The sequence below is a fragment of the Poecilia reticulata genome, chromosome 2 (genome assembly GCF_904066995.2).
Source record: "Poecilia reticulata chromosome 2, P_reticulata-male-v2, whole genome shotgun sequence".
Taxonomy (NCBI): domain Eukaryota; kingdom Metazoa; phylum Chordata; class Actinopteri; order Cyprinodontiformes; family Poeciliidae; genus Poecilia; species Poecilia reticulata.
The window spans coordinates 22,361,490-22,380,828 of NC_088831.1; the positions used below are offsets into that span (position 1 = coordinate 22,361,490).

The 19,339-nt window shown below is 40.5% G+C and overlaps 2 protein-coding genes and 1 long non-coding RNA gene across 7 annotated transcripts in view; all 3 read left to right on the forward strand.

Moving 5' to 3' along the window:
- Positions 1-3,100, forward strand: part of fam124a (family with sequence similarity 124 member A) — a 31,369-nt gene extending 28,269 nt beyond the window's left edge. For all 4 annotated transcript variants that reach the window (XM_008432536.3, XM_081600663.1, XM_081600659.1 and 1 more), the window contains one exon: positions 1,296-3,100. In XM_008432536.3, coding sequence (XP_008430758.2) covers positions 1,296-2,114 — 819 coding nt within the window. In that variant the 3' untranslated portion in view covers positions 2,115-3,100. The remainder of the gene's footprint in view (positions 1-1,295) is intronic.
- Positions 3,101-5,135: 2,035 nt separating this feature from the next.
- Positions 5,136-8,329, forward strand: LOC145549116 (uncharacterized). Its single transcript, XR_014085081.1, has 2 exons — positions 5,136-5,276; positions 5,631-8,329. It is a non-coding gene; the product is annotated as an uncharacterized LOC145549116 (long non-coding RNA).
- A 3,185-nt stretch (positions 8,330-11,514) lies between these two features.
- Positions 11,515-19,321, forward strand: serpine3 (serpin peptidase inhibitor, clade E (nexin, plasminogen activator inhibitor type 1), member 3). 2 transcript variants are annotated; one of them, XM_008432579.3, is made up of 9 exons: positions 11,515-14,056; positions 14,559-14,879; positions 15,942-16,169; positions 16,770-17,012; positions 17,784-17,982; positions 18,063-18,163; positions 18,253-18,339; positions 18,419-18,502; positions 19,109-19,321. In XM_008432579.3, exons 2-9 carry the CDS (start codon positions 14,615-14,617, stop codon positions 19,159-19,161), a joined length of 1,260 nt encoding a protein of 419 aa, XP_008430801.1. In that variant the 5' UTR covers positions 11,515-14,056; positions 14,559-14,614; the 3' UTR covers positions 19,162-19,321. The 2 variants fall into 2 exon arrangements, with proteins under 2 accessions (XP_008430801.1, XP_081456828.1); XM_081600702.1 differs by having other exon boundaries at positions 11,515-14,879.
- The last annotated feature ends 18 nt before the right edge of the window (positions 19,322-19,339 follow it).

Consider the following 19,339-nt stretch of genomic DNA (forward strand, 5'->3'; position numbering starts at 1 on the left):
TTATAAAAGTTACATTCCGTATGTCTGACAGAATAAAAACTCTTGTATATTGTTTTTTTGTTGTTGTACAGTGTATGTAAATTTCTGTTTTTAGCCTCTTGGAAACCCAGTAGTTTTTGAAGTGCAATAATAACCTTTCTGAACCTCAGCATTATCACAGCCTCTCACTGTATTACTGTCGTGCTATTTCAATCTTATTCCAGTCAAATTCCTGCTCCTAAAATGTAATCACAATTGTTTCAGCTGCTCTCTGTACAGCTTCCGAAGCAGCTGTGAATATCTGAGCGGGTCATGTTGCACAGACGGAAAGGTGCAGAAATACAGACTTTGTTTTTTGTTTTTTTGTTGTTGTTTTTTTCACAGTGAGCATCGTCCTATGGGTTGAAAAACACACCATTATTAAGGAAAACCAGAGTCGTTGGATAAAATAATACGTAATACAGTTTTGCAGACCTGGCATCTCGGTCATCCTCACTTTTCTCCCGAAGCTCTAACATCTTGATCGCTTAAATCTAAATCAGATGTGGCCATAAAAGGCAGCTAAACTCCATCCAGCTGACCGAGTATTTATTGGGCTGCAGAATTTGAATGGACAGCTCTGAAAATACTTCAGTCTGCTAAGTTTATCTTCCACGCCGTTCATTGCCATTGTGATGTTGCATATACTGGTAAACGTGACGACAAGGACTCTTCTGAATCTGTGCTGCTGGGTGTGTCCCTACTTCAAATTTACCAAGTTTTATTCAGCTATCGACCACATTTACACTCCTGTTCCTAGCAGCTGCCCTGAAAAGTGGCACTTAGGAGTGAGATTTCATTTTAGCTTATCACCAAACGTCTGTATAGAGTCACAGACTAATTGCATCAACATGATGCGTTACAGTAAAGAAATGGCTTTACTGATAGCGACCGTTTTTCTTTTGATGCAAGCCTGTCAAACTCTTCAAGAGTGAGCTTTTTAACGAGCCACGGGGGCCAAAAGTGAATATGTTTATGATGAAACTAATAAAAACTGCAATCTGTTTAGCTTAGCACCGCGCCAAGCAGCTGCTATTTCCCATGTTGGCTCAGGTTCAGGGCTGACTTCAGCTTTGAGTTGTACAGCTCCAGTGCTATTGTTACTAGTTGCGGCCCTGTAGCTTTTCCAACTACAGCGGGTCAAAGTGTCTGCCATAATGTCTTAATTATTCTGTTGTTTTAAGATTCGTTTGTTATCTTTAAGTGCTTTTAGAGTGGCTGGTGTTTAGACGTAACAGTGCTCTCTTTGTTTTTTGTTTTTTTTTGTCGGTGTTCAGGTCCAGGGCGCGTGCTTGAGAAGCAGACAAAACCCTTGCTGCATGGCACCGGCTGTTGGCGAATCCGCATCGGCTCCGTCCAGCTTTACCCGCGCCGTCTCCGCCTACAAAAACCGCCGTCACCAACAGAGGGTGACCTCCCGTCCCAGAGGCCACCAGAGCTCTCACAGCTCCCTCCCACTGGCCTGCGAGGAGCAGGACGAGCAGGAGGAGTGGTCCGACCAGCAACTTCCTGACCGCCGGACCGCCCATTGGAGGGGTCATCAGTCGGGTTCGCATTTCTCTCTACCCAGCCTGGGCTCCGCCGGCTCCTACTCCGCCCGGAACCCTCCTGCTCCGGTCTCCAACCTCTACAACCGGGTCTGCTCCCTCCAGAGGAGACCCTCGCTCGTCCCGCCTTTCCGTCTGAACGTGGACTCTCTGATCGGGGCGGAGGAGACGGACGTGGACACGGGGCACAAGGTGAATCCTGGCAGCAGCGCTGACCTGTCCGTGGTGTCCGCTTACATCAAGTCCAGCCTGCCTCTGACGCCCCGGCCGCTGTCGGCGCCTCCAGAAGACGTCAGAGCCGCCTTCTCTCCTGACATTCCTGACGGCAACTACAAGTCGGCCACTCTGGGCCGAACGCCAAACAGCTTCTCCATCGACTGCAGTCCCTCCGCTTTGCTGGGGGCGCATCTCCAAAGCAACAGTTTGAGCACGAGTGCCGCTCCGTCTTCGAGTGACGTTTCCATCAACCTGTCAGACAGCTGCAGCATCGTTAGCGCTCCGATTGAAGAGGCAGACAGGGTAGAAGAAGAGCAGGAGTTCTACATTTGAAAGGACTGAATGTGGCCAGTGACCACAGGTTTTAGTTCTGAACACAGCTCCACTATGCCACCTAGTGTCTGATAGTAAAATTACAGCAGAAGAGAGGAACCTGAAGCACAAACCTGTTTTATTGAATGTAGATAGTAGCACTGTAAATCTCAGTCACATATTATTCTCAGTTAGTGGATCAAATAACTGTACAGAAGCTTTATTCATTAAAATATAATTCCTTCCCTTTGCAGGGTGTAAAATATTATTTTTATAGCACAGTTGGTTTTATCTACAGTGCTTTGCAAAAGTATTGATACTTCTTAAAGTGGAAGGAAAAGGATATGAAGTTTAAATTTTACTTCAGTTATGGCGGCAAGGGAGAGAGTGTCCAGTTTTATACTTCCAGAAAGTCAAACTTTAGATTCAAAGTAGCTGAGGCTCAGTCAGAAAACACCTTTGATCAAAATTTTCCAAAGATTCTCAACAACATTTAGGGTCAGGCTTTGACTAGACCATTCTAATGCATAAAAACACTTTGATTGAAACCATTCTGGCTGCTGGAAGGTGTGAAGATCTGTCCTAATCTTAATTTCTTTGCAACCTCGAAGACGTTTCCTTCCAAGATGGCTTCCTGACAACTCCTACCAACTTCCCCGTCCGTCCCTGCTGAAGAGACACATCCCCGCAGCATTATGCTGTCGCTACCATGTTTCACAGAGTGGATAATGTTCAGAGTTGTGTGCAGTGTTGATCCTTGCCGGCCGTAGTTCTCTGCATGGCTTATAGCAACTTCAAACTGGACTTCTTCTTCCTTTCCTGCCCTTCACAGCTCAGTGCTGCGTTGTTTTTACCTGTAACATAAAATTCCAGTAAAATTCTACATTTTTGTTGTAATGTGACAAAACATGTAAAGGTTCAGAGCACTGTATCTCTTCAGTGTGCAAACACACATTGACACATCTGGTCGGGAGAAAACGATAATAAACACAAACGTAAAGCAGTTAGCCTCTTAGGTTTGCTGTGTGCAGTTTATTGTTCTTTTGTTTTTGTTTTTTTCATGCAAAAAGACCATGACATTTTTTTTATTTTCCTTTTCCGCATCTTGAACATCTTCTAAAGCAAATATGCAAACATGGAGAGAAATTTGAGAAGAGAAGAAGCTCAGCTTAACTTTTTGGTGGAGCATGTCAGCATAAAAACCCAAATATGTGTTTATTTTCTACTCTGCTCATCATAATAATGCTCTTCTGATAAGATGAGTCGGCACTTATGAAGCTAGTGTGGATTAAAGTGATTTAACTTTGCTCTAGATTAGCACTCTTTAAATATAAGTAAAAATGAGCCCATCTTTAAACGTCACATTTCCATAAGTGATATTACAGATGCTGGGTTGTTATTGTTTTAAAGAGACTAAAATCCCTGCTGTGGAAATGGTTTTCAGTGAGTTAAGTCAGTTTCTGATTTCTGCATCATTATAATCTCATCACTCTTTAAAATAGTTCAATTATACAAAAAAAGAAACCATAAACTTTTTGTTGTTATTTTACTTGCGTGTTTCATAATAAAATGGCTCTCAGAGACAATCAGTCAGTGAGATAAATTATTAGTTTATTATTAGTTCAATCCAAGTAAAAGCAAAAGAAAATTTAACTCAGACTGTGGTGGTTTTCAGAAGCTGTTTATATTTACTCTATCAATAAAATGAATTGCACATGATCTGTATTTATTTGCTCAAGGAAGGGTTCAAATCTGTCTTATTTAACTTTCAGATGTTTCTCATTACTCTCCTGCTCTGTGCTGATTATGTGTTGCCATGGAAGTGGGCCCATTTATTGTTTAGTTTTGAACTAAATGTTAATATGTAAAAAAAAAAAAAAAAGATTTTTTTCTAGGGATTTCATTTAGTTACTAGAGTGTGTATAGAAAAGGCTGGGTGTTCTACCATATTATAGTATATGATAGTTTAATTGGTAGATCAAATCAATGCAGCCTGATATTTTATTGGGGAATCAAAATGATCTTATCATTTTACTTCTTTATTTTTTAATTGAAAAATCTGGGGTGCATTTGAGTACAATCTTTATTACTCAGATACCCCAAAATAAAATCGAGTGAAATCAAGCACTTTCAGAAGTAACCTGTAATAAACAAAGTCCATCTTTGTCATAGCATAAGCACCAATGTTTACACTGTTTTTCAATGCTTCCATGCAATGCATGTAAGGCACCTATTACTCTACACCTAAAACAAACAGAATAATTAATTTGGTGTTAAGAGATGAGCGTTTTCTACTGGTAACGAACTGCCACGAAGTATAAATCAGATTTTTACTTTTATGTTGAAAGTCTGTTTTACAATATATTTACCACTATCAAAAAAACAACACTTTTCTGCAAAATTCACCAGTTGCACAATTCTTGTTAGTGTATTTCAAAAGAGCAGAAGAAATCTTATGTTTTTGAACAATATTTGTTGCTAACTTGTTGCAAAGAGATGAGCGTGTTTACTGGTAACCAAGTGCCACAAAGTGAACATCAGATTTTTACTTTAGCAAAATTTGCCAACGGTAAATGTCTTGTATCCAATCAGGTAAGCGTTATTTCGAAAGAGTTTATGTTTTATAAATGATAACGAGTTCAAATAGGTGCCATTAATACAGGTAACAAGTGGAGGACAGAGGAGCCTCTTACAGAAGAAGTTACACGGCTGTGAGAGCCTGAAATCTTCCTTTTTTTAGCTGACCAAATACTTATTTTCCACCATATTTTGCAAATAAATTCTTTAAAAATCAGAAAATGTGATTTTCTGGATTTTTTTTTTCTCCTTTTGTCTCTCATAGTTGAGGTACATCTATGATGAAAATTACAGGCCTCTCTCATCTTTTTAAGTGGGAGAACTTGCACAATTGGTGGCTGACTAAATACTTTTTTGCCCCACTGTATGTGTGTATATATATATATAATTCTACGCTAACAAGAACTGCATAATTCTTGTTAGCGTAAAAATAAGTAGTATTTCAAAAGAGCAGAAGAAATCTTGTTTTTTGAACAATAACAATTTTTTTTGTTAATGTGTTGCTAAGAGATGAGTGTGTTTACTGGTAACCAAGTTCTACAAAGTAAACTTAAGATTTTTACTTTTGCAAAATGTACCAACGGTAAATCTCTTGTATCTAATCAGGTAAGCGTCATTTCGAAAGAGCTTATGTTTTATAAACTATATAACTTGTTATTAATTTGGTTTTAAGAGATGAGCGTTTTCTACTGCTAACAAACTGCCATGAAGTATAAATCGAGATTTGTACTTTTGTGTTGAATGTGTGTTTTATAATATATTTACCACTAATGACAAAAAACTTTTCTGCAAAATTTACCAACTACACAATTCACGTTATAAGTAGTATTTCAAAAGAGCAGAAGAAATCTTGTGTTTTTTGAACAATAACAATTTTAGTTGCTAATCTGTTGCTAAGAGATGGGTGTGTTTACTGGTAACCAAGTGCCACAAAGTAAACATCTGATTTTCACTTTTGAGACGATGACATCAAGCTGTACGCCAAGAGCGAGCGAGACATCGACTCACTGATCTGCACCACCAGGACCTACAGCACTGACATTGAGACGTCATTGGGACTAGAGAAGTGTGGCGGATGGTTACAAAGAGAGGGAAGGTCGTCCACACAGAAGAGGTCTCACTCCCAGAAGGAACAATAGCAGACATTGAGGACAGTTACAAGTACCTGGGAATACCACAGGCAAATGGCAACCTCGATGAGGTCACAAGGAAAGGAGCCACAGCCAAATACCTCCAACGAATAAGGCAAGTCCTGAACACGATCCGTGCGATAAACAGCTACACCTTACCAGTGATCAGATACCCTGCAAGAATAATTAGATGTCCAATGGAAGAGATAACGACCACGGATGTTGAGACTCGGAAGCTACTAACCATGCATGGAGAGTTCCACCCCAAATCCAGCACCCTGACTAAACACAAGCCGCAAGGAAGGTCAATAAGGCAGGTGATTCCTTGAGTTTTGGTTTTCTAAATTGAGGGAACCAAACCTTTAGAGAATCCTAAAGACCTTTATTAGAAATAAAGGCCCGTCTTAGAGGATTAAGAGGCAGAGCGACCACAAAGTTGATTTATTTGATTCTGTGAAGACGTTTGCAGTCTAAAGAGGAAATCCAACCCAATTCAGGAAGAATGGGTCTTAGTGGTTCCAGCACACAAGCAATCTCCTCAGGGTGAATTGTTTGGAATGAAATGCTGAACATAAATCTTTTGTTGATAAATTACAGGCCTTAATATGTTTAATTTTTCTTTTGTGTGTTTGAATAAAAAAATTATTTCTTAAAAGGATCAATCAATTAATTTTATTTATAAGGGACCCTTTCATACTAAAAGCAGCTCTAAGAGCTGTACCAACAACTAGCCCTCAGGTTTCTCAGACAAACTGTTCCACAAACAGGAGCCATAAAACTGGATGAATAAATGACTAAAACTATACGATCACGTAAAAGTTTAAAATAAGATCCATAAATATAAATATATATGTATAGAACAAGGAAAATGACAAAACAAACGCTAATCGATTTCTATTTGCTTTTTCTCTTTTCTCTCTGTCTGAGCCTCGCGCAGTGCATCTGACCTCTGACCTCAACTCCTCAAACCTGTCCTCCCATGGACCAGATGATGTCCCTCCTACAAAAGCAGCCGATGAAAATGATCGAGAAGGTCTGGAGGATCAAGAAGACAGAAAAGACCTCCAACAACTCCAGGGGACAACTGTCAGTCTCCTGTTGGGCATTTGGACTGAAAACTGTGTGAAACTGAGCTTTAACAACCTCTGCTGGTCTGCTGTCCAGTATCAGCGTAGAGGAAGAAAAGCTAAACATGCTTCAGAGCTGTGAGAGAAGACGACTGGCGAGTGACCGAAGCGGAGAGTGAAGATTTACACTTTTCTGACAGGAGGTAACAAATCCTCCTGAGCAGACAGACGATCCGTGTTCCTGTTTCTACGCTTTACCTACTTTCCAGATGGAAAATCTGATCTTTCTTGTTGGGTTTTGAACGGACACTTATCTGTACCATCACTGCACTAATGTATTTTTTTTTTGTGGAGTTTCCTAGAAAACACATAAAATTAGGTATCTTAATTATAATCATTCTTAGTTGTTTGACTCCTAAGGATGTTTAAGAGTTTAGAAATTCATTCTTCCAGACGTAAGAGGACTCAACTTAAAATGAACTTTAATGTGTGGTAAAATTAAAACTGATAAGTTTAAAACTTTAGACTTAGTTAATTATGCATCAGGAATGCACAAATTTATGTTCGCCACCACATTAAAATAAGACCTTAAGGTTTAGATTAAACAAATGAACTAATTGACTTAATACGTACCTTTAGGCTGTAACACCAAAATTAAACTGCATAGATCAAAAGTGAATGGGGTTAACATAAAAGCATGTAATGCATGTGTAGCAACGTAAAATTTAATTATTCATAATTATCGTGTTAGGGAGGTATAAGGATTGAAATAGTTGCTCTTATTTTGCACGGAAGAATTTGGGATTAAAATGATTAGTTATTTAAGCAATTGTAAATATTACTAAGAAAACGGTTTCCGCTGGTACTTTACTTCAAATACATTATTTTAAATTCTTCCTTTTAAAGTTTTGTGAAAGATGACAAAACATATAGATGACCGTCTCCATGGCAAGGAGAAACAATAAAGGGATGAATGGATGAATGCCGGTAGGTTTTTCGTATCCTGCCTATATGTTTTTGTTTCATCTAGGATACAGTCAATGTTTCAATGGCTGAATGAATATGTAATGTCTTAAAATGTATGGGATAATTTCTCACTTCTCACCATAAAAATTGTACAAATGTCCTTTTATATAATCAGTGGGGATGGAATAAAAATTTGACGTGTGATTAATACGTCAAATTTATTAATCACTGATCGTGACATATGAAATGCTTGTGAACTCTCACCAAAAGAACTATTTGGGTTGCATGTATAAGGTTGGATGTTGTTTTCTACGGCTCCATCAGAACCAGACTGTGTCGCCCATGTTTTGAATTCTTTTTCCTGGGTATAAAATGCATGTGTTGTCTCTGCCTGGCAGAGCTTCTCCATCCGGAATTGCTTCATGATTGGTTGTCCTACAACTCTCTGAGTTGTGCACAATTCATAAATAAACATGATTGAGTCATTTTACCTGAACAGTCCTTGGTAATAGTTTTTTTTTTCCTTCACGACAATAAAGACAAATACAGATCACCGCAACTCTGTTTTGGGGCATTAGTACGTTGTATGACAGACTTTATTAAAAGCAGCGCAGCCGCAATGTGACCACCGAACTGCGCAGATCACTGTGCGCCTGAAATGACAGGATATGATTCATGTACACTAATATTACAGCTTCAGTCTCACATAGTGTCGCTGCCAACATCTATTTAGCAAAGTTTAGTGATAACGAGTGTTAATAAACTAACATATTTTAAAGTATAGGCACAAAAAAAGCCCACAAGACATATTTTGTCCTGATTAACCGAAAAAAAAAAAACTTGTTTAACGACACTACAGACGGCAAACTAAAGCTTATAAATATATTTACATGCTGCCTGTCATGTAAACTAAAAACATGAAGTAATACAGCAGCTTAATGAAGGCCAGGTATAAAATAAATTAAATAAAGCTTACCGTAATTAGCGATGAAATAAAACACAAGAACGAAACTTCCACAGGTAGGATGTTTATAAGAAATCTGCTGAGTAAGCAGTATGTGACGCAGCGCATGCGCATTACCACAAGGTAGGACGGATTTAAGGGTAGCACAGATAGTCAGAGCATCCCCAAACCCCTATCTGACCTTACGGAGGGCGCAGTACAATGCTGCCCTCTAGTGTTTCACTTTGTGCTTTCTTCAAAACGTTTCTTCTACCAGGACCAGATGCCTCTGAGCTCATCTCCTAAAGTTCTTCATGGTTTATGGAAGTGGTGGGTGTGCCAAAGCCAGCATATTGAGTTTTGGGGAGGGGGATGCAATCATCACAAAATGAATACAGAGAAGATTGTTTTAGGCTGCACTATGAAATATGGCTGCAAGGTAACAGTGGGAAATAAATGCTGTTTTGTTTTTAGTTATGAATCCAGAAATGGACCAGTGTGATTAATAATATCATTCATGCGCTTGGTAGTAACTTGCTCCTTTTGTGAGGTAGGTAGGCAGATTTTAAAATCGGGAGTTTAACATTTTGTAGAATCAAAACATTTAATTACGGTAAGTAAAACTTCAAAAGTCACATCAACCAAAGTACTTTGTCGTGTTTTGAGTTGATTTAGTACAAGAAATCTTGGAGGAGTTACTAGAGAAAGTGTTCATGTGTGAAGGACTTTTACCAGAGAATCCAGATCAGGTTGTAGATGTCAAACCAACCACTAATCCACTTTTCTGAATGTTTTCAGTTAAATATCGATCAATTCATTCTACTAAAGGGAGTTTTTCTTTTGATATTTTCTTTTTACGTACAGAGGCTAGTAGTACTTTGATTTTTTTGTGTTTTGTTTAAAAAAAAAGGTTTTGTTCTTGCAGCGTTTTAAAGATGAGGAAATTTACCGAGTTTAAGATATTTTTTCAGACTTGTCATTTAACTTTTTCTCAGAATTAAATTCCTGCCTGAAGGTCTTAATCAGTCGGTGGGGCTGTAGAGTCACAGCACCGGATCAGCCTTTCCTGCTCTGATTTCACAAACATGCCACAAATGCTGCACCTCAAATATTTGACATGTTTCTCCACTTTTTCTTATTCAATTAAAGCTGAAAAGCAGAAATGTTTTTTTTTGTTGTTGTTGTTGTTCTTCTGCATGGCTCGTTAGGCCCATCAGTCAATCAATCAAGAAAATTTTACAACACAGAATCAACAATCAAAACATTACATTAAGCCAAGTGCCATCGTTACATTCCTAATTGATTACGTTTCAAATACAACTCTCAACAGGGGGCATTTTTAGTCGAGATTCAAAGGGTGCCAGTGTTTCAGCAGTTTCACAGTTTTCTGGAAGTTTGTTCCAGATTTGTGGTGCTGGAACCTCTGTGAGCTGATCCCACCGTTGGCTCCATCATCACCCCTCTCTTTCTCTTGTGTTTGTTTTTCTGCAGATTGTTCTGGAAGCTGTGGCCTTGTGGCAGCATGTCACCACGGCACACACTCTCTGATCCTTCAGCGGCCCGGCGATCCCTGGAGCCCGAAGGGAAGTAGGGCACTGGAGGTGAAGCAGGATGAGTCAGGAAAACTGTCTTCCATGTGGATGACATGTGCATGACCTTTTCTTCTTTACAATGAGTTTTTTTTTTTTTAAATAATTGTCCTTGGTCTTTTACTGTGACTTCTCTATTTCTCCATCAAAGTCCTCAAATTCCAAATTCCTGCATTTGGAGTTGGAGCTTTTGAAGAATGCGGCGGCCCTGCTTAATGAAGCCCCCGCGCCGCGGCTTCTCTCTAATTAGTCGACTCCAGTAATGGCCGGAATCTGCCGTCAAACAAAGCAGCTGAATACCTGATGGCTACCAATCATGCTCTCTTCTTATTCATGGGAAAAATACCAGGAACTTTTATTTCGCTGACTGTCACGGCCCCAATTAGGAGGGACGGCTCAGGGGCGGGGGGGGGATACTCCAGAGTGGAGTATCCCCACCCCTTTATTTAGGGTAAATAAAGGGCATGCAGCAATCAACGTCTTACATTTCTTTGTTGACTTTTTTTGCTCTAAAAGTCCATTAATTGTGCCAACTTTGCATTAAAGTGTCATTCTTTACAAAATAATACAATGTTGGCACTACTAGTGGACTTTTAATGCAATTTTTAAAGCAACTCTGCATTGAATGTGTCATTATTGACTGACTGACACTTCATGAAAACAGTCATAGACATAAAGACTCCTTCACATTCATAACAGGTGTAATATCATGTTTATGAAAGATGTTATATCATGTTTATGACAGTGTCATTTCAGTCTTATGAAATAAAGTCAAATAAAGTGTAACCAAAAAAATAACACTGTGCAGATATCTAAAAAAGGAGTATGCTTAAATTGAAAATAACGTGCAACTGAGTATGTAGGTTGATTTACAAAAGGATAGAACAACTCTGATTATTACCTTTATAATAAGAACCAAAATTAATTTGGTAGCATTTGCTTTCATAATAGTTGTTTTTCACAGTTACTGGATGAAAATACAAATCCATAGAAAACTGCCAGAGGATAAAGATTATGAAAATATCCATTTAAAAAGATAAGAACGATCCAATTTATTCTAATGAAACTTTAATGTTAAATGTATCCTTTTCTTGCCACGGCTCACTGACAGATTGCTAACGTAAGAAGAATTTAGATTATCCAGGTTTTCAATAGAGAAAAGTAAAGTCCTATACTATTTGGATAGATTAAATGCATATAAAATACACATACCAATGTATTGTTTGATGTTTAGAGGTTAACTTTGTGACAGAGAACAACAATTAGCGGTCTGTTGTGTTTGAGAACTTCATCGTTCCTGGTAGGAAAAATCCATTGGAATAGCCCGTGGGCATTCTTACTTATGACATTGGAGAGTTCTCCCTCCAACTCTGACCTCAGAACCATAAAAAGAATAGAAATGTGCTTCAACAACACCAAATCCCACTGATTTCCCCACAAGCAAGTAGAGCGTGGTTAAGCTAGGTGTGGCATCCCCAGACTTCAGTCCTGAGACGCTTGTAGTTATGAAAGCCAGATTACGCTTTTGATTTTATAGCTCTGTTTTCATCCATTCGCTTTCTGTGAAAACAGAGGAAGCAGTAATGACAGCTGTTCGTGTTTCTCTAATGTATTCCCAATCAGAGCTCTGTTATACTCTTTCCTGATGAATGACATGCCGTTATAAATCAGTCGTTGGAGCAGCAAAATGCCCTTGAAGAATGATTCCACATTCCGCTGTGTGATGCCGATTAAAAAACGCTCATGCAGAGGTCTGGTGCTTTAGGAGAAATGTCTTTTGATCATCACAACAAAAGGCCAGATCACTTGAGCAACACAATGGATGTCTCAGTCGGTGAGACCTTTCAGAAAAGAGGTATAGCGGTTCTTGATTGCATCTCATCGCCGTGAAATACTGCACACATGATGTCCAGTTGAGGAAGTGATGATATGAGGCAGACGGAGAAAATGCTACTTGCTAGAATGTGCTTCTACTATACTCCAAGCAAGAATGGACCTCAACATCAGTTACATCAAAACTGATCATGATGTAACTGATGTGAAAAACATCAGAGGGTAACATTTGTCACAAACGAATGAACAAGGTTAGTTCAACGTTGGCAGCCAACGTTTTATGGTGTTTTCCGACAGCCACAATGAAAACTAACTCCAAAGTTAGCTGTAAACTTGAGCCAACATTCCTTAAACGTTGTGTCGTGGTAAATAAAAATGTATAAGTGAAGTGACACATGGTGCAGCAGTGGAACTGCCAAATACAGAGAATTAGCTCTCGACGCCCACGGTATACTTAGCTCAAGACTTTTGCTGCATTTCTTTCTCACATCTTCTATCTGTTTCTGGCCTCATAATTGTGAATGAAAGCCACTACTGCTGCAAACTTAAAAATATATATAAATAGAAAGTTTAACCTTTAGCCTACATTTGAGCTGCATTTTCCACTAACTAATGAAAAGTTACTAAAAAGCTAAGTTGAACCTTTAACCAACATTGAATATTAATGGATACTTAAAAGTTAGCTGTGAAGTTTAGCCAACTTCAAGCTAAAGGTTAAATGCGTCCCCAATAAATGGTTAAACGGTTACTGAAAAGTTACTGTAATCTTCAGCAAATGTTCTCTAAATACCGTCAAATTGTTATTTAAATGTTAGCTGAAACCTTAAGCTAATCTTCTCCCAAATAATGCCCAAAGGTTAGCTATTCTAAAATTTACTTCTAACATCTGGTTAGCATTCTCTGAACACTAGCCAAAGCTTACCTAAACATTAGTTGAAACCTTTAGCCAATGTTCTCCAATAGCTGCTCTGGCTAAATGTTAGCTATAACCTTTATCCATTGTTCCCTGAACACTGATTAAGGGTAATTAAACGTTGGCAGTAACCTTTACACAATGTTCTTCAAACACTGATAAAACATTATTTAAACGTTAGCTGTAATCTTTGGTGTTCTTAAAAGTTAGCCTTAGTTATAGCCAATACTACTAATGGGAAATTAGTGAGGCTGCGTTGATAATGAGCCATGTAAATGTGTCCGTACTAATCAGATACACTTAATTTAACTAACACAACATGCAACTTAAAAATTATTGTCAATTGCAATAAAATGAGGAAAAAATGCAAAAGTGTATAAAAGATCTGTTTAATTTTCAAACTTGATTCAAAATAGAGATCAGAAAATACAATTACAAAAGTCCCCCAATTTGCATAAAATTGATCCTTTTGGAATGTCTTTCCTGAAAAAGCTGAATGGGAAAATGTCTTTCTTTCTCAATGGAATATGCATGCCAGCTATATGCACACACACACACACACACACACACACACACACACACACACACACACATGCACGCACTCACTCACACACGCACTCACACACACATTATCAGGAGTGTTCTCTCCCCTCTGCCCAGCTTGGGATTTGCTGGTCAGTGACATGCCTCCCTCCGCCTGGCTCTTTTTAGCCCCTGAGGAGGCAGGAATACCGGACGATTGGTACGGACATCGCCGACGGCAACCGCAAACAAGAAAGTTTTCCCTTTAAACACCGTCTCATGACCGTTTCAGGGAGACAGGCGTTTCGGGTGGACTGAGCCGGAGGCTGATAACCCGGGACAGAGGCTGTGACTCGGTGACAAGGAGAGCTGGGGGACGGAGCAGAAAGCCGGCTGACCCGCTACTGCCTTACCTGTCCACAGGTAAAGTTTTATTTCATCTACCAAATTAACGCCAGCTATCAAGTCATCCAAAAGTGTTCCTAAAGTCTTCTAGAAACAGAAACTTGAAGAATTTCAATTACTTTTTCTCCCACTGATTGGATTTTTAATGATGCAGTAAATATAGGAGTGTGTGTTGACAATGTCTGTATGCACATGTAAGATGAGTTTATTTGTATAGCACATTTCAGCAATAATGTAGTTCAAAGTACTTTATAAAAACATAACCAGCTAAGACACAAGCAATAAACATGACATTTTGTCAAATTCATCAAATATGTTGATCAAAGTGCCATTGATTATGGTTCAAAAGCAACTCCACACAGGTGGGGCTTCTTCGTGTTGTAACTTCAGGTTGGTTAATAAAGTTGTTCACATTATTTCTTGCACATAAGATGCCAGCTCAGGTCTTTGACCGGCTCTCCCGTTAACGTCTGACCTTTCTGACCCCAGCTGAGAACTTGTGTCACCTCTAATCTTACAGCTCTGATTGTCGGACCACCGAGTTGAGCCCCGTGGACACTTCCTCCAGCTGACGACATGCGTCGTCTGCCTCTGGCCTCCGTCTTCGTGTTCCTCTGGTTGGCCGAGAGGAGCCACTGCACCGGCAGCTTTCAGGACAGCATGCGGGAGCTCCACAACCGCTTCGCCGTCAGCTTCTACCAGACGCTCACCGAGGCGGAGAACCGCTCCAACCTGATCGCGTCCCCAGCGAGCGTGTCCCTGTCCCTGGCCCTGCTGCAGCTCGGCGCCAGGGGCAACACCCGGGCTCAGCTGGAGGGAACGCTGGGATACAACGTGAACGGTATCTAGGTTTAGGCGGAAAGGAGGCGATAAAAAAAATAAATAAATAAATAAGTGGGCGTCGGACTCGCGTTAGCAGCTCATTTTGGTGTGAGAAGTGGAGGGTTTTTGTCGGTGGCGCTCAGCGCTGTTGGTACCAGGTGGCGTGGAGCGGTGCTGCTGCTGCCGGTTGGCCCCCGCAGAGCACAGTGGTGTCTGGAGCCGTAATACCGGCCTCCACACCAGCTCTAATCTCATTAACCACTCCTGCGGCTTGGCCTCAGGAGACGGGTCAGGAGGCCAATGTGTTTCCTTACCAATAAATGTGACTGATGAGAATCTTTTTCTTTTTTTTTCCTCCCAAGGATATTAGCTAACAGGTTAGCTAGAGGTGAGATTCAAGGAGGGGCAATTTAAAGGGGCCATAAAAAAATTAGAAACTGAAACAAAATCAGAAAAAAAACGTTTTCAAACATTTTTTTTCCTTTTAGTTTTAAATTTTTTTATTTTCAGTTTAAAAATTTTGAGTTCAATTCAAATTGAAATTCAAGAATACTTTATTGATCCCAAAAGGAAATTAAATTTTTTGTTGTTGTTGTGGCTAAAGCCATTTTTAACAATTAGGAATGTGACTATCTCCCTAAAAAACAAACAAACAAAACACAAGTCACTGTAAAGCCTAAAACGGATAAGGTTAGTCATTACAGGACAAAATTAAATGTACACTTCAGACAAAAAACTTAAATATTCTACAACAAGCTTCTAATAATGGTGAATAATGGAGAGGAGATGGTCTTTGTGTTATTTTATGTTGAAATGCTCTTACCCTCTCAGCTTCAAACAACCTGCAGACTGCAGCACTTTCCAGCCTGAATGCTGTTAGTTTGATGGAGTCCTTTTGGGATCTGCTGCTGCAGATTGAATGTCGAAAGGTTTACTTAGGTTTTAAAACATATTTTCTCACAGAGAATGAAGTGTATTTCAGTACCAATAACAGTAATAATTGCTTTTGAACAACAACAAAAAAAGGCTAAATAAAATCCAACCTCTGCACCATCTCATATGACTTGTTTTTCCCCTGCAGATGCTCAGGTGCGAGACTCCCTGCTGCACGCCCAGGGCGACGTGAGCAACAGCAGCCAAGGGGCGTGGCTGCAGCAGACCTGCACGCTGTTTGTCCAGAGCGGAGTCCGACTCCTGGCCGAGTTCACGCAGCACGCCGCCGCCTGGGTCGACACCAGCGTGGTGCGAGCCAACTTCAGCCAACCCGGTCTCGCCCGCGGCCACTCGGAGCCAACGGGACACGGCTACGGTAAACCTGACCGCTTCATCAGCCGCCATGGCAGCAGCAGCGCTTAACATTTGACATTAATGACAGTAATATGGAGGTTGAGGGTTGCTCTGTGACGATTCTCCGCTTGTTTGTCTGGAAATGCACGTTTGTGGTTGTAAAGTGATGGAATGCTGTCGCAAGACACTAAACTCAAATCACAGACACAATCACAAATGGGACTTTCTTCGTAAATTCCCCTTACAGAGTTGGAGGCAGCATCACTCACCACGGATCTGTAAAACGACAACCAGCTGCTATGCTGACTGAGCAGAGTAGAGGAAGAGCTGGAGACAAGCTGCTCCATTTAGCACTTGTCTTGCTTGAATACGATCAAAGAGAAGCGAAGTCTGCTGATAAAACTACTGAGCTGTCAGCACCGGCAGACATCTCAGCTCTTTGGAGACTTGCTATTGCAGAGTCATGCGAACCAGTCCTCCTCACACACAAACACAGCAGACTTGGATCTTAAGTATTGCAACTGCAATAAGAAAAACTCCACTGTTTCTCCAGGATTCCTGTTTCAATCAAGCTCACGCTGATAAGACAAGGACCTAAACTGTCTTGTTTTGTTTTCTTCAGATGGGTCGGGGTCTCTCCAGTCAGGAAGCAGCAGCGGGGAGCTGTCCGGCTCCGGCGAAGCCCAGGCAGAAGCCGTTTGGTGGGGACAACGGCCGCAGGTGACGCTGGTCAACACGGTGGCGTTCAGGGGCGTCTGGCAGAAGCAGTTCATGTTCGGCAACACCCAGAACCTGCCCTTCGTCCTGACTGACGGGAGCGCCGTCAAGGTGCCCATGATGCACCAGGCTGGAGAGGTCAGCTTTGGTAAGAGCACATCCTCCCTTACTGGCTGTACGTCAATAAGTAAATGTTGATGGAAAGAGGCCTGGTTTCGAGTTTTGTCTCCTTGCCAGATGGTTACCACCAGACGTGGGTACGGTAGCCAAAAATGTTAAGAGTAGCACTGCTTCACATACGTTTACTCAAGTAAAAGCAAAAAGCAACCATCCAAGAAATTACTCAAGAGTAAAAATAAAGGTATTTGGTAAAAAGTTGCTGAATTAGTTGTTGAATAACTGATAAATTATTTTGGTATTTTAAGGACCAAAATGACAACATTTAAGATGAATAACATGATTATAAAATATTTACAAATCAGTTTATTTCAGTATAAAAGTTATGACACTTTAACAAACCTGCAGGTGTGTGTGTGTGTCTTGTGAATGTTTGGTTAAAACAAGCTTGTTCTTCGTTCAGTTACTCAAAGTGGGTCGAATGTCCAGACGTTTTAGTCAAGTAAAAGTAACGATACTTTCTAGTACAATTAGTACAGCGTAGTAAAAAAATACCCCTAAAAATACATGTTTTCAAAAAATGTCTAAACTGGTTTTGTTAACTAATGAACTAGATCTCTGAGGTCTTCACAGAACAGCTGCATTTAAACTGACACAGGTGCTCTTGATTGGCCACTGAAAACGATGTACTACATTGTATTTGGTCTAACCACTAAAACCCCAGTAATATATATTGAAGTTTATGGGTGTAATGTAGCAAAGTCTGAAGAAGCTCCTTGTTTTTGGGGATTTTCCCCCTCAGGTCAGTTCAGGACATCATCGGACCAGCGCTACACCGTGCTGGAGCTGCCGTACCTGGGCCGCGCCCTGAGCCTGCAGGTGGTCCTGCCCAGCGACAGGAAGAGCCCGCTGTCCTCCCTGGAGTCCCAGCTCACCGCCCACCAGCTGGCTTCCTGGGAGTCCGGCCTGCGGAGGACCAAGATGGACATCTTCCTGCCCAGGTGAAATCCCTCGTTCTGAGGTTACAACAACTAGAACCCAGCTCAGACTGTATATGATGTGTTTAATTTTATTTTTTCAGATTCAGAATGCAGAACAAGTTCAGCCTGAGGTCAGTGCTTCCTGCTCTGGGCGTCAGTGACGCCTTTAACCCGACGGCAGCCGACTTCACGGGGATATCAGGTCAGTTGATCGATTCCTCGTGCGGTTTTAACAGAAAGCCATTTCCACAAGCGCCGCTGATGGCCCCTGCTCCGTTTCACTTCCTGCAGTGGAAGAGGGTCTTTATGTGTCCGATGCCGTCCATGAAGTCAGAATAGAAGTTACAGAAGATGGGACGAAAGCAGCTGCTGCAACAGGTCGGTAGCGTCATGTCTTGCTGAGTACCGGAGTCAAAATGGCGGATGGATGTTTAACGGTTAGTTTTTATCATTCCAGCAATGGTGCTACTCAAGCGGTCGCGCGCTCCCGTTTTCAAGGCGGACCGGCCATTTTTGTTTCTGCTTCGCCAGGTTAACACGGGTATCTACACTGTGAATACTCTCCACCTCCATAAAACACAAGTAGCTCCTTCCATTTCTCGTTTCAGGATCCACCGATTCACATTTTTAAAGGGCTGCCATCGCCATTTCTAGTAGCCAAACTCATAAATTGTGTCCCAACAATATTTAACAATGAGTAAAAATGTGAAAACAAATTAAACTCTTACAGAAAGGCGGAAATTGTAACAGTTTCCATTCAGACTCTGGATTCATGATGGAACAGAAAATTTATGAAGTTGCGGTATTTAAAAAATTATATTTGGCGACCTCTAGTGGATGGAAGTTAAAATCAGTTTGTCGAAGAATAATATACTGGAAAAACGTAAGTATTTTTGTTCCACTTTCCAGTGCAAATATCTTAATACACTTGAAATCAACAAAACTAACTTACAAGTAACTTTTCAGCAAGATATAGGTGATCGTTTTAAGTAAAATATTCCTTAATATTGATATTTCACTCATGACGAGACAGATTGTAAAAATCTGGGTAAACCAAAAATACTTATTTTTGTTGTTTTTGCAGTGAATCACTTTTTGTCTTCAGGCTTCTTTTTTTTTGGCAAAACATTTGTGTTTTTCATTTCAGGTTCCATCCTGTTTATGGGCAGAATAATGAACCCAGCAGACCAAGTAATGTAACCCTCCTCTACGCCACCACCCCCAAATCGCACCAATCCATACCAACCAGTTTCACCCTCTGTATTTATTTATGGACCAAACGGAAGATACGAGGACACTTCAGGAAGAGGGATGTTATTTTTGTAAATACCTGTAAATAAAATTTTAATGTTTTTACACAGTGGGTGTGTTTATTATT